Source organism: Rhopalosiphum maidis, chromosome 4 (genome assembly GCF_003676215.2).
Source record: "Rhopalosiphum maidis isolate BTI-1 chromosome 4, ASM367621v3, whole genome shotgun sequence".
Taxonomy (NCBI): domain Eukaryota; kingdom Metazoa; phylum Arthropoda; class Insecta; order Hemiptera; family Aphididae; genus Rhopalosiphum; species Rhopalosiphum maidis.
Genome location: NC_040880.1, coordinates 45,838,287 through 45,853,309, shown reverse-complemented (window position 1 = coordinate 45,853,309; position 15,023 = coordinate 45,838,287). Strand labels below are relative to the sequence as shown.

General features: G+C 27.5%; 2 protein-coding genes across 4 annotated transcripts in view; both read left to right on the top strand.

The window, feature by feature from the left end:
• Positions 1 to 9,747, top strand: part of LOC113555600 (otoferlin-like) — a 125,466-nt gene extending 115,719 nt beyond the window's left edge. The window contains exons 13-37 of one of the 3 annotated variants that reach the window (XM_026960053.1): positions 11 to 194; positions 272 to 456; positions 525 to 722; positions 792 to 908; positions 965 to 1,117; positions 1,198 to 1,398; positions 2,054 to 2,170; positions 2,296 to 2,427; positions 2,488 to 2,649; positions 2,755 to 2,897; positions 3,291 to 3,459; positions 3,607 to 3,793; positions 6,023 to 6,162; positions 6,222 to 6,374; positions 6,438 to 6,614; positions 6,726 to 6,860; positions 6,924 to 7,195; positions 7,288 to 7,458; positions 7,524 to 7,699; positions 7,784 to 7,914; positions 8,002 to 8,189; positions 8,274 to 8,512; positions 9,120 to 9,298; positions 9,365 to 9,465; positions 9,549 to 9,747. In XM_026960053.1, coding sequence (XP_026815854.1) covers positions 11 to 194; positions 272 to 456; positions 525 to 722; positions 792 to 908; positions 965 to 1,117; positions 1,198 to 1,398; positions 2,054 to 2,170; positions 2,296 to 2,427; positions 2,488 to 2,649; positions 2,755 to 2,897; positions 3,291 to 3,459; positions 3,607 to 3,793; positions 6,023 to 6,162; positions 6,222 to 6,374; positions 6,438 to 6,614; positions 6,726 to 6,860; positions 6,924 to 7,195; positions 7,288 to 7,458; positions 7,524 to 7,699; positions 7,784 to 7,914; positions 8,002 to 8,189; positions 8,274 to 8,512; positions 9,120 to 9,298; positions 9,365 to 9,465; positions 9,549 to 9,729 — 4,191 coding nt within the window. In that variant the 3' untranslated portion in view covers positions 9,730 to 9,747. Of the gene's footprint in view, positions 1 to 10; positions 195 to 271; positions 457 to 524; positions 723 to 791; positions 909 to 964; positions 1,118 to 1,197; positions 1,399 to 2,053; positions 2,171 to 2,295; positions 2,431 to 2,487; positions 2,650 to 2,754; positions 2,898 to 3,290; positions 3,460 to 3,606; positions 3,794 to 6,022; positions 6,163 to 6,221; positions 6,375 to 6,437; positions 6,615 to 6,725; positions 6,861 to 6,923; positions 7,196 to 7,287; positions 7,459 to 7,523; positions 7,700 to 7,783; positions 7,915 to 8,001; positions 8,190 to 8,273; positions 8,513 to 9,119; positions 9,299 to 9,364; positions 9,466 to 9,548 lie in introns of all 3 variants that reach the window. The other 2 variants (XM_026960052.1, XM_026960051.1) reach the window with 2 other exon arrangements.
• A 2,262-nt stretch (positions 9,748 to 12,009) lies between these two features.
• Positions 12,010 to 13,144, top strand: LOC113558179. Its single transcript, XM_026963681.1, has 3 exons — positions 12,010 to 12,110; positions 12,370 to 12,530; positions 12,956 to 13,144. Exons 1-3 carry the CDS (start codon positions 12,032 to 12,034, stop codon positions 13,142 to 13,144), a joined length of 429 nt encoding a protein of 142 aa, XP_026819482.1. The 5' UTR covers positions 12,010 to 12,031.
• The last annotated feature ends 1,879 nt before the right edge of the window (positions 13,145 to 15,023 follow it).

Below are 15,023 nucleotides of genomic sequence, written 5' to 3'. Positions count from 1 at the left end.
TGATTTTCAGACATCTTATTGTAAAAACGAAGAGTTCTTTTTGTTCATGACCATTTTAGATGCATCGATGATAGACAAGAAACTTGGAGAGAAACCAATATTTTTCGAATTGAGTATAGGAAATGCGGGAAATATGATTGATGGCCATAACGAATCTAGCTCTCAAGAAGATCACGATAAACTCAATGTGCTAGGTAATTTTTTTGTTTACTTTATGAATAATTTATACTTTCCAATTCTTGTATATCTTAAATGAATCACAATATTTTAGAAAGCGTTATTTCGGAATCGTGGCAAAGCACAACAGCAGCCATAAAGCCGATATCTAATGATAAGGTGTATTATTATTTGCCATTACGTGAAGACAAGCCGTGCTTACACGTCAAGTCGATATGGCCAGATTACAGACGGAGAATGTACAACTCGAACATTATAAATAAAATATCAGACAGACTGGTATGGCGTGTTATAGGTTTATAAATATTTAATATTTTAAGTCATTATTATACTTCATGCGTGTACAGGAAGAAGGCTTGAATGAAGTATCATTTTTGGTTGACGACGACGATCCGGAAAAGGAAGATAAACTAAAATCTGTCTTAGATGAACTTTCTGTTAGTTGCAACCGTTACGTGAATTTCACAAAAGGTGTAGGATGTGGTCAGGGCTTAGGGAAAACTAAATTAGACAAGGAGCGAATGAAGCTATGCCTTAGAGAAATTGTAATTATTACAAAAACAAAAAATTATGACAACTTGAATAATTTAAGGAATTTAAAATTTAAAATATAGGAACACATCGGAAAAATGTCGAGAACTTTGAAAGCAATAGTTACTAAAAATTCATTCAAAGAACGTTACAGAACAGCATTGAGCTACTTACAAAAAATCAAAGCTCTCATCGAAGATGTTTGTATAATTTAAACAAATTTTTTACTTTTTTATGATCAAACTTTGATTTCTAGCCCCAACATGCACTGCCTGATATTTTTCTATGGATGGTAAGCAATGGAAAAAGAGTAGCGTATCAACGAATCATGACTAGGCACTTAATATATTCGGTTGCTGACGAAGAGTGTGGAAAATTCTGTTCAAAAGTTCACACCATGTTCTTGAAGGTATTTTAATGCAAATAATGTGTCAAGTCAAAAGCACAATTGTAAATTAAGATATTTAATTTGATTATAATCATTTTTAGTTACCAGGAAAGAAGAATTACGGTTCGTCCGGTTGGGCGGTACCAGCTAAATTACAAGTGTACACATGGTTAGGGCAGATGAAACACAAAAAGTATCTCTCAAATGGTCTGCCAAAAGGTTATAACACCACGCCTGAATTGTATAGTTCAGAAAATCCGAGATTACCTCCGCCTGCTTACATTCACTATTGTGAAAAATATGTAAGTAAAATATTTGCACTGCGGGCATACCTGTATAATTAACTTTTACTGATTTATTACAATATATAACTATAGCGGTATAGTAAATTATTCAAATATAGGTATTTTAATACTTTAATATTTAGGTACGCTGACACAATTTTAAATAATAATTTTTATACAATATATTATTATACATAATAATTTGAGACGAATTATGCAAATTCGTATTCTAAATATGTTTTTTTGTAAAGTTCATTAATGTGAAAAATGTTTTTATATTTTAACGTGCGGACAAAAATTATTATCAATGGTAAAACAAACCAAAATTTATAACAAAAATATTAACTATAAAATGCTTTTTTTCAAAATATATGTAAATTGTATTTGTTAACATAAATTGGTTTTGTATAAAATAAAATTTTTCATTTATAATATATACTTAATACGTATCATATATTATAAACAATATTATATTTACATAAAATATTAAACAAAATAGAAATTAATCAACATTAGCATTATTGAACATAAACGTAAATAATAACCTATGAATACTTTTTAAAGTATTTTTTATTCAAATAAATATTATTTAGTGTTGTTATTTTTTTTTTTTTAGAAATATAAAAATAATAATAATCGATTACAGCATTGATTACTGGTGTGTTTATTTTAGACATTTCAACTGAGGGCGTATATGTATCAAGCTCGTTCCTTAATAGGTTCTGACGCATCCGGCTTATCCGATCCATACGCACAAATTATACTTTGTGAAAACTCTACGAAAACACAAGTACTTATATACATCTCGATATATATATATATAAATATATACCTACTTATATGCTATTCAATCAGATCAGTGTGCAGCACAGTTTCGCGTGTTAAATTGTTTGCTTGAGTTTTATTATCTTACAGGTAATTGATGAAACTTTAAGTCCCACCTGGGATGAACTGCTGATCATTAATGACGTGATACTGTACGGGACAAAAGACGACATTAAAAATCATCCGCCCACCATCGTAGTGGAAATATTCGATCAAGACAAAGTGGTAACTGTTTTGTCTTGTATGAAAAATGTAAACTGACTGTTTTTGTGTGTCCTGTAGGGAAAATCCGAATTCATTGGTAGAACTGTAGCCAAACCACACGTGAAACTTTTGGAAGACGACTATGTTAGACCGGAATTTCCACCGTCCTTAGAATGGTATGATGTGCATAGAGGCATGGAACACGCAGGAGAGCTTTTAGCAACGTTCGAATTATTACAAGTTCGGTTTTAAAATATATATATTTATGTATATTATGCATAGACTACGATACACGTAGTATGCACTGACTAAAACACATTTGATTTTTAATATGTTTTTGTCCAGCTTCCTAACGCACTGATTGGCGAAAGTGCTATATTACCACCGTTGCCAAATCCTAAGGAAATTTATTCAATAGTGGACGGACAACATTGTGAGCCAATTTTACCAATTCCGAAAGACATTAGACCAACGTTAGCAAAATATAGGTAATACTAATAAATCATCACAATAATTTATTTATTTTTAATTTTCTACTATGACACATTTGATTTAATGTTATTCGTGATATGACCGCATGCTTGGGTACGACGTTTATTAATAATGTAATATTTTAATACATGAGTACATAAACATTTATCTAAGGTAATTAACCAATCATGTAATAATTTATTTCTTAGTGTTCACGCTGATTATTTCTTTTAATAATAAATGTGTGTATTCAAACACTGATTTTTGGAATTTTTAAATATATTTTAACTGCATATTTTTAAATACTTAAATTTTTAAATCATTTAAAGAGTGATATAGAATTACGAAAAAAATTAATTAATAAGCTTGTGACGTCCTCATAACGATTCATAATAATTTATTGTTTTTAGGATTGAAGTATTATTTTGGGGACTGCGAGACTTGAAGCGTGTTCACTTGATGACTGTAGACAAACCCCGTGTCGATATTGAATGCGCTGGTCACATACTCTACTCGTCTATTATTCAAAATGCACGCAAGAATCCAAATTTCAGTACTCCAGTAAAATTTTTAGAGCTAGTAAGATTTGTAAATTATTAAAAAAATTACTTTTATCGCTATTTATATACGGTAATGGTTTATAAAAATTATGTTTCAATAGATACCTGTCTATAATGCTTTCCTATGTACATTAAATTACAATATTATTATTGATGTATTTTATAGGAACTTCCTGAACAAGAGCTTTATCGCCCACCTTTAACAATACGTGCAGTCGATTGTAGGAGTTTTGGTAGATTTACCTTAGTAGGTACACACCTTATAAACTCAATCCATAGATATATGTATGTACCAACTACAAAGAAGGAAAGAGAAGCACTCGAACGAAATAGATCGCTACAACAACTACAACGTAAGAATTCATAATATTTTATTTTATTTTTTTTTTTATATACTTTGTATTATGTATTACATTATTTATTGTATTTTATCAACGATTTAACATTTATCGGATGTTGTGACAACGTGCATTATATAATATAAGTGATATTAGTCGGAATTATTATTGGTATCTTTGACATACTCGCTATAAAAGACAAACACATACAGTTAAGCTTCTCTTATGTTAACATTATTTATGAAATTTATCACCAGAAATAATTTAATCCCATAACAATGACTTCATCAAAAAGATAACATTACTTAGGAAAATATTAGCTCAAAACTACGTAGAAACTGTTATACATAATACGTATATAATACAATCATTATATTATGCTTTTTATTATTGATATTTTTTATTCTCTCACTTTTATTAAGCCACTTACACTGTTTAAAGTGTATAGTGACAACTTTATTCGAGTATTACTCGTTTACTGTGTGTATACGATCAGCATCATATTCAGTACTCCGGTTGCACTTATTGCATATAAGTTAATCAGTCAAACTAAATGTTCTATTATTTTTAGTTTAAAAGATCTATATTGATTACTCGGAATTTCTATTAAGCTCGTTCTCTTTTTAGTGCTAGTTCTTTAACTCCGCCTCTTGAATTAATATTGAAATACTTTGACCCGCCACTTTCAGATTCAATATCTGATTATTTATACCTTCAAGCATGTTTGTCTTAGCATATAGCTTAGGCGTATTAAAACCTAAACTAATTACATTATCCAAAAAATTTAGAAATAATTAAAAACAAACATCAAATTCAAACTATTGATAACCGATAACAGTGAGTTATGTATTTTTTATTTGAATTTTTCCAACATACTTACATTATCAATATATTTATTTTTATATTTCTTTTAATATTCATATAAATATCACATTTACATAATGTACATATACTTCATGTCGTTATTTAAAATTTCACTCGCGATTTAAATTTTCTCCCAATTTTTAACTATTTTATTTTATAGTTCTATCATCGTACTTCGTAATTTTGTATTATCACACAGGTATGTGTAATAAGTTAAAAGTTTTAAAATTTCAATACTTAGAAATAATATTATACAATTATTGTATGATAATTAATTAATATAGTATATTATTTCATCAAATTTCACGTATCAATATAATATCACCCACTAAAAGCATAGCTAAAAGATTATATCTTAAATATATAGAACTAATAATAATATATTGATAATAATTAATATACTTACAGCATTTATTACAAGAAATGTAGTTTAATATTATAAGTTAAATATTGTATAGGTCTTTATACATAAATGAGAAATGAGTTATTATTAACGGATAACGATTAACGAGTAATCTTCTGAAATTGAACCACGGTTTTTTTTTTCAATTTAAAGAGCACATTACGAAGCAGGTTATAAGTATAATTGTAAATTAGTATGTTATAACCGAACAACTCCTATCCACGGAATATTGAGCGTAAAATAGTAGTATTTCAGTGGCACCATCTGTTCAGTAAATTGTATTTGTTTTTTTTTTTAAATAGTAAAACTTTTTTTTTCGGGAAAGTCGGTAATACAGATAGGTGAACTGTTAATACTTGTATAAACTAAAAAATTTTAATTAATTTTAAAACAATGATTAAAATGAAAATCTATAACTTTAATTTAAATTAAAAGTAAATTTACGATATTTATTGTTTATTTTCTGTTGATAATGATTTTAAATTTATGCTTATAAATGAATTAAGAGTAGTTTGAACCGTATTCGAAGTATACTATAATCGTTATACAAAATTCGCCACAGATAGATTTCTGATCTCAGTCGATTTAATTAAATCAGTTGAACTGAGGTAAACTAAAACGAATAGACACGCACCGATAATGCACTATATTTTATATTTGTTTATATTTTCCCAAACGAAGTCGGGTTGTTCAGTTAGAATTTATCACATGCAATCAATGTATAAGTATACTTATATAAAAAAAAATAGCATTTTTAATTAACAATTACGTATATACTATTAAATTCAACAAAAATACAGAAGTACTTCTAATTATTACTTTAATGATACAATTTTATTTATAGATAAAAATATATCAGTATAATCAGTTATATCGTAGATTAAATAGGTATACTGGTATATTTAATCTATGGTTAAAACCATTTATTTTTTAAGTATGTAAGTATGTAGATTATATTAAATATTATGTATGTATAGAAATCAGTTCAAAAAAAAATCAAATCAACACAAATCGATTTAGTAAAAGTGAGCAAAGTGCCAATAATAACAATAATACACAGCTTAATGAAAAAAACAACACATTGGACAATAAGGATGCTGTAATCAACATCAGTTATGTAAGTTGTGACTAGCATATAACCAACGTATGATTTAACTATTATTTATTGTATTAAAGGGTTCAAGTCATCTAACTCAAAAAGACATAAAGACACAATTCAATAGATTAAGCCGGAAACAAAGTGTCGAGGAAATAATAGAATTGAAAAATGACGATAGTCGTGATTGGTGGACAAAATATTTCGCATCTGTCGAAAGCGCTATTATTGAAGTCTGTACACAATAAAAGTTAATATTGTTCATTGTCCATTTAACGAGTTCATAATAATTTTAGGAAAACCGAAAAATGGCATATGGAGACACCAATGGACTATTACCGATTAAAATGGAACCTACCCAAATTGAAGTGAAAGCGCCTAAGAAAAGTACAAAAGCATCACGTTTTGTAGCAAAATTAAGTCCAAAAAAATTTCAAAGAAAACGTGAAATTACTAAAATTGCTACCATGAAGGTAAATAAATTATATCATATATCATAAATAATAAATCAAAATAATATTATAATAAATCCAAACTACGTAATTATATTAAATTAAAATATGCTCATTATTCAAATTAAATAGATATATTCAAACGAACTCGAGGCACAACCCGAATTCAATGGTTTTCGAGAATGGTTATTACCATTTGATTTGTATCGAGGTAAAAAAACTGGTGACGATGTCGAAGATGAGGCTCGGATAGTGGGAACGTTTAAAGTAATGTGAATACAATAATTTTGTTACAACATTGTAATTAACATCAACTGTAATGACTTTTAGGGTTCAATAAAAGTATATAAATGGCCTTTACCGAAAAACATCGAAGATCACACTATAATGGGCTTTGATCCACAGTACGGATTTTTTCAAGGATTACCTTCAAACGATCCAATTCACGTATTAGTTAGAGTGTACATTGTAAAAGCTAACGATCTACATCCTATGGATATCAATGGAAAAGCTGATCCATATGTAGTATTGCAATTAGGCTCAAAAAAAATTAGTGACAAAGACAATTACATTTCAAAACAGCTCAATCCAGTTTTTGGAAAGTATGTCTTACTTGAATAGTTAAATATAAAAAATATACGAATTAAATTAAAAGTGTAAAAAAATATGGATATTTTATTTAATCGTATTATAGATGTTTTGAAATCGAAGCGACATTCCCACAAGATTCTATGTTAACTGTACAAATACTAGATTGGGATCTATTGGGATCAGATGATTTAATAGGAGAGACCAGAATAGACTTAGAAAATCGATTTTATAGTAGACATAGAGCGACATGTGGTATTCCTAAGACTTATGAACTGTAAGTAGTACCAAATTATTTTTATCAGAGCTATTTGTATAATATTCGATTGTTCAAACATTTAGATCGGGGTACAATCGGTGGAGAGATTCAATGAAACCGACACAAATATTAGCAAAACTGTGCAAAGAGGCTAAATTAGACCCGCCGGTGTATTTAAACGGAACGGTTAAAATTGGCCCGAAAACATTTTGTCTTCAAAACAATACTGACGACACAATCGAATGGTATTGTGCAAAAGGCAAGTGGAAACTCTATGATATAGAATATAAAATAAAATAGTATTATTATTACCTATACTGACGTTCAATAATCGTTATTTTAGGTACGGAAGAACACATGGCGTTAGCTGTCTTACACAACTGGCATGAAATACCTCGAAGAGGTTGTCACCTTGTACCCGAACACATAGAAACCAGGCCACTGTTTATTGCAGACAAAGCGGGAATCGAAAGAGTAAGTCGAACCTAATTTGTTTCGATAGTAGAAAAGCCTGTTCGATGAACTCTAACTGCAATATTGTGTACGCCGATCGTGTGTTAGGGCAAACTAGAAATGTGGGTGGACATGTTTCCGATGGACATGCCACTGCCAGGCCCGGCGTTAGACATTTCGCCAAGGAAACCGAAATCATACCAATTGCGAGTGATCATTTGGAACACGGACGACGTAGTGTTAGAAGATGACGCGTTTTTCACGGGGGAAAAAATGAGTGACATCTACGTAAAAGGGTGATTGCGATCGTCACTGTGCTATATTGTAATTTAAGTAAACTGTTTTAATCTAATTCCTGGCGTACATTTTACTTTACACAGATGGTTGAAAGGCCCGGACGACTGTCAGAGCACAGACATACATTACAGGTCATTGACAGGAGAGGGCAACTTCAATTGGAGATTTCTATTTCCGTTCGACTATTTAGTGGCAGAAGAGAAAATCGTTATATCGAAAAAAGAGTCGCTGTTCTCGTGGGATGAAACGGAGAGTAAAATACCGGCTAGACTCGAGCTTCAAGTGTGGGATGCCGACCATTTTTCAGCTGATGATTTTTTAGGTAAATGCAATTAATTTCAAATAGTTAATGCGATTCAGGACACGGAAATAGTGACATTAAAATATTTAATCATAAGCGTTTCATATGCATTTAAAAAAAATGTAAGTATAGTAAGCGCTATATATAATGAAAGACACCGACAATTAGTCAAAAGTTCAAAACTTAACACTTTTTAATATATTATTTAAAATTGTATGTCATAAACTACTTTTTACGTCGACATTTATTAACTATGAAACTTAGTTTAATGCTGGATGAACAGTAAATTACACGTCATTGTGTATGTATTTATCAGTGTTAAAAATTAATAAAAATTGCATAAAACATTTTTGTGCTTGAAAAATTACATTATATCTTACATCTATTATAAATTACCAATTGTAAAATAGTATTAAAATCTCTCTATAATAACGAAATAACTAAATAAATATTAATAAAAATTAATTATCATATTTTACTTCTAAAAAATTAGAAACATGTATATTGTACCTATATCCTACTCAAACTACATTTGTAAATGTACAAAAAAAAAGTAGTAAAAGTTCCGGTATTTTATTTATAATAAAATATTAACATTTTCTTTAATTCAAACCAATCAAATGTTTAGGAGCCTTAACGTTGGACTTGAACAATTTTCCTCGAGGTGCCAAGTCTTCAAAGTTGTGCACGTTGGAAATGCTCAAGTCGGATGGATCAGTTCCGATGGTTAATATATTCAAGCAAAAACGCGTTAAAGGCTGGTGGCCATTTTATGTTAAAAAAGAAAACGAGGAAATGGAATTAACGGTTTGTAAACTAGTGTCATGTAACAATGTAATATTATTATAGTTTTTGGGACACATCATTTTACAGGGAAAGGTTGAGGCCGAGTTACACTTACTTACCACCGACGAAGCGGAAAAAATTCCTGCTGGTATTGGCCGTAATGAACCAGATCCATTGGATAAACCCAAGTAAAATATAAATTAGAAATTTAATTCTTGATAACACGTTATGTGCGGTATAACATTAAATGATAACTATTTTATTTTTACAGCCGACCAGACGCTTCATTTATGTGGTTCTTAAATCCATTTAAATCCATACGTTACATAATTTGGCACAATTATAAATGGAAAATCCTGAAAGGGATCATCGTTTTGGCAATATTCCTCATGATAATATTATTTTTCTACTCCATTCCCGGCTACTCAGTTAAAAAAATGTTAGGAGCCTAATCGTTTTATCTTATTTTTTAAAAAACCTTGACTAATTAATCAAAACGTATAATATTATACGTATACTTTTAAATTTTAATCGTAATTTTTATTTTACATATCAGTACAATAACTATATAATATTCTAAAAATATACGTGACTAGATTATTAGTTCTGTAAAAAAAAATCTATTGGATATCCATTTTCCTCATAACTTTATTATATTTTAACATTCATGAAGTAATCATCCAAGTCCTTCCACAAGTATGTGTTCACAAAAATAGTATCCTAAAATCACAATATGTTTATCATAAAGTTATACATGAAGTAATTGTATAATTTCAATTTCCGGTTTATTTTTGATACGACTCATATCATATAGGAATTGATTGAAATATACTTGATACCATATGTATATAAAAAGGCAAAAATGATTATTTTAACCATATTTCTGTAAATGCCTAATTATTTTTAATAATTCAAACAATAATTACTACCAATAATACAAATTATAATTGTAAATTGTATTTCACATTTAATATTAAGAAAAGACAACCGCAATAATATATTATAATTGGTTATATTTATTAATTAAATATAATACGATTTAAAGTAATAAACATTGTGAAGATTGATTCTTCTTTTAGAATGCTTGTTACGAATAATTTAATAATCAAAATAACTTAAATATTATTGTTAAATTGTTTTTCTTTTTTTATAAATATTTATATTTTATGGAATATTATGTAGTAGTGAAATCCGAAACAATTTTAAACGATGATTTATTTAAAAAAAAAAAAACATTAAAAAACATTAAATATATACTTTTATAGTAATTTAAAGTAATGAATGGTCTAAAAAAAATAAATTAGTAGTGTAGATACGTGTACTTCATAAGTGTAATGCCGCACTAGATAAAACAACCAAAATAACTATACCTTCATTTATCATTAAATTCTACTTTGGAATTAATTAATAGTTTTATTTATTCAGATAGAAGAAAAGTATTTGTGAAATCAGTTAAATATAAAATATTAAGTATGACAATAATATTTGTATGTAAAAAATATTTTAGAATGTCTTATTCATCTCAATATTATTAATAACCAATACTGTTTGTAGTTATTTATTTGTTTTTATTTATACTCTTACTTTGTATTTAATAGATAATAAATTTGTTTTCCATGTTAATATAACACAGAGTATAATTATTACCATAACTTATATTAGTTATATTATTAATGATAAGTCGTTTTATAGGAAACATAATATTTATGATAAAATTGTTATCTTAGACAAAATATATTATAGTTCATTGATTAGTGACAAATATATTTTTTTTTTTAATGCATTGTACCTTTTTTTTATTATTTATGTTTCAATTTAATTTATCAAAATTTTTAAAGGTTTAAATAGAAAAAAATATTTAATTGTTTAGAAAAATATCGTTATATTATATAATGTGCTTATAACGAATCATTCATGTTTATTTAAAAAACAGTATTTTAAATGATATGATTATACATACCCATATTATTATTATCAATATGAAATTTGAATTGTAATAAAAAATATTCAATGAGATTATTATCAAATCAAAATCAAAACATTGAACAATTTATTTTTAAATGTAAATAATTTATACAAAATACTGTATTTAGTTCAAGAAAAAAAAACAAAATTGTAAAATTTGTAAGTAGAATATTAGTATATTGTAAAATATAAAACTATTCGTATTTATTATTGAAGCTCAATAATTTTTATCAAAACCTTTTTCTAGTGACAACTAGTAGGTACACGAGTATTATTATATAGATAATAAAACCGCATTTTGATTAATTACTATTATGTATTGGATATATTATATGTCTGAATATTTAATAAGTGCATAATACATTATATGTAGTCACATCTATACCTGTTACTTGGTAATCCTAATGTGCATCAAAAGTATGAAACTCTTCGCTACTAGAACTATTTATATTATAATAAATTACTTTCCTTTGACATTGCAATAATCAAACTGATTTTAATAGCAATAAGTAGAGTAGACACTAATAATAACTAAAAAAAAAATTGTATAAAATATTCAAAAAATCACTTTGTCATATAAAAGTTATTATTAGCATTTTTAGGATTTTGAAAATGTATAGTTTTACGGCTATTGGCTAAAATAAATAGCTAATAATTACTAACGTTGCTATACTGTTTAAACTACTCCCATCAACCTTAGACATTTGGTAACATATAATTTCATTTTTACAATTTTGACTTTTAAGATAGATTATTTTAGGAACGGTGAAAAATTCTTAAAATATTATAATGACAGACTACGCTCAAGAATTTATGGAAATGACAGAAGCTGCTAAAACTATGATACCGTTGATGCGAGATATGGATGGTAATATAATTTACTGTGGACATTATAATATTAATACTCGAATAGTTACTATTGCCCGACGCATTTCAAAACATAAATAACATAAATATATCATCATGTTTTTTGTTTTTTTTTTTGTCAAATAAAATAACCGATTTTAATAATATATCATTATATTATGTTCTGTCCATCATTATTTTCGCGTTCGAATGTACGACGCCACATCCTATCGTCGTCACCGACTGTACTTACTGGTAACAATTTTGTTTTCACCTAACAGACAGGGCCATAGTCGATAAGTGGATCACTAGAGCGAAGACTCTGCAAAGCAAGGATGTGAACGTGTTGAAACATCGGAATAATTTTTTGAAATATTTCATGGGAGTCATCAAACGGACGATCGCCGAAACAGGGCAGTCACCGGCGTGCTGTATGTGGGGAGTAAGCATCGGAAACACCAGCGAATTAGTGACGTTTTTGGCTTGAATGGGACGTGGGACGGATGTTTTATGCATAGCAATATTATTATCCGTGAAATTTTTTGATTGCAGTAATGTTGTTATCATAGATTTTTAAAAATCATTCTGTAGGTTTTGTTAGATCTAACGAACGTTTCTATCAATATTCGTGTGTAACATTCTATATACATATATAATAAGTAGATATATACAAGATGATATGGTCTGTGTTTTAATTTAATTCATTAGTTTTATATTATGTAACTTCCAATTTAAGTAAAATAATTAAATTTTAGGTACTTACTAATAAATAAATCGGTTTAAAACTATTCTAGCCAATCCACCCATAATGCTATATTTAAGTGATTTTAAGTGCTTAGGTATGTCTAAAACACAAATATTATTTAGAAACCTGAGCCCGGACCTTTCGATAAGCAGTTGCCTCCGCCTAAACCTCTCCCATATCAGTGCCACTGGACCCCGGACAAACGAACTTACGTAGCCATCCAACCTCTGCCAAATCGAGGGGCTATGGTGTACATGGCTGTGGCCGAGAAACCTGAACTTGGTTGGGAATTCCCCAAGAAATCACAATGAAGTACATTACAATATAATATACATAATGTATTGTAATTAATACGTTTTACGAGAAATAATATACGACAACAATTTAAAATTATACACAGTCTCAATGATATTTTTCTTTATTTGACTATATGTATTTGTTTTTATATTACATAAATATTTGTACACACATTATAATATATAGGTATATATATATAATTAATACAGAACAAATTTGTTTTTGTTTATTTTTTTCTTGTAATATTGTGCTTGATTTTTTTTTTTTTAATTTATAACTAATAAGCAATTAAAGAAAAAAAATCAGTGACTTCTAATTATTTACAACTACTTAAATGTGTTGTAAATTTATATTAGACAAACTCTCAAAATTATTATACGAATATAAATTGAATCATCATTTGTATTTCACTGCTGCTGTTTAAAAAAAAATTCTACTAATTACCTAGTTAATCGATTAATTTGATGTAAGAACATACATTTTGATTCGGTTATAGTATAATGGTACCCCAACTACATATTATATTATATTTTTCATAACATAAATAAATACCTAGGTATGTCAGTTTCTTAAAACAAAAATTAGACGGATAAAATATGCCAAAGTTTCACAATTTTAATAAGTGTTTGCTAGAGTATATGTTATTGTAAGTGCTTCAGTGTAAATTATATTATGCGAACGTATTCTCACGTATTTATTATTTATTTTATTAGATATGAATGATTACAATCTTATACATTAAAAAGTGCAATAAACGATTTTTCTGTTTAAACTGAAATTGAAAATAACACAGAAGTAACAGCTGACTAAGTACATTCGACTATGACAGTTGATAATTCATGTAAATAAATTAATGAATAATAATGTTAATGTTTTCTTTTTACACATTCACATATTAAAAGAAACATAATGTGTTGCCTATATAATATGCCTTAGAATATGATCGAAACTGAAACCACCTTACTCGTGAGACACATTATAAAAAATGAGAACTTAAAATAAATATTAAAAACTATCAAGAATCGAATAAAACCTTAATCATTTTACGTTTATAGACATATAAACATATAAATACTAATTTTCTCAAAAACAACAAATTATTGTTTTTGGAAATATTTGTTTATACATAACTTTAAGTCATTATAGAATAATTTCTGTAGAAAAGAATTACAGTTTTCCTAATTTGTATTATTATCATTGAAAAAAAAAAATACTTTTTTGAACGTTTGAATAAAATATTTAGTTTATGTATTAAAATTTAAAATATCTATGGTTATTTTCTTCCGAGTTATAAAAAAAAAACTGGATATGCGTAAGACTTTCTGTTTTTCCTTAACTGTTTGTTTGTTTTTCCCGATAATTAAAATAATAACTAGGAATTTTTAAATTGGACCTGTTTATAATACAAACTAGATTCAATTTTATATCAAAAAATACCCCAATTTTGGAGAAAATCGAAGCATTTTATAGCAACTTATCATGTTCTCATCCACAAAAAAAAAAATTTAAAAATACATCATAGTAAAATCAATACATTTATCGCTCTGCTCAGAATCTTAAATCGTACTTCTCTGTTATTATCATATATATGGTATACATATTATGTAGTACTACTGTACTACTAATTACCATGTATATATTTCGACAAATTGTCATATGGTATTTTAATATGAATGTATACAATATTACGTAAGTCAATGTTTATACAACAAAAAAATTATTATTAAACAGTTTATTTATTAAATATATGTGTTTTAATTATATGTATAAAATAAACAAGTAGTACTTATACTAATAATATTAAAATATAGCTACACTAGACTTGAACATGTTTTATTTTAAATTGATACAATTTAATACTTAAAAAGGCACACGAATCAGTTAAGTATTTAT

Bases quoted from the DNA above. Each gene is read 5' to 3' on its own strand.
- LOC113558179 (XM_026963681.1), top strand. From the start codon at position 12,032: ATGACAGACTACGCTCAAGAATTTATGGAAATGACAGAAGCTGCTAAA. The intron at 12,111-12,369 runs GTAATATAATTT...TTCACCTAACAG, and splicing joins GTTGATGCGAGATATGGATG to ACAGGGCCATAGTCGATAAG. The intron at 12,531-12,955 runs GTAAGCATCGGA...AATATTATTTAG, and splicing joins CGGCGTGCTGTATGTGGGGA to AAACCTGAGCCCGGACCTTT.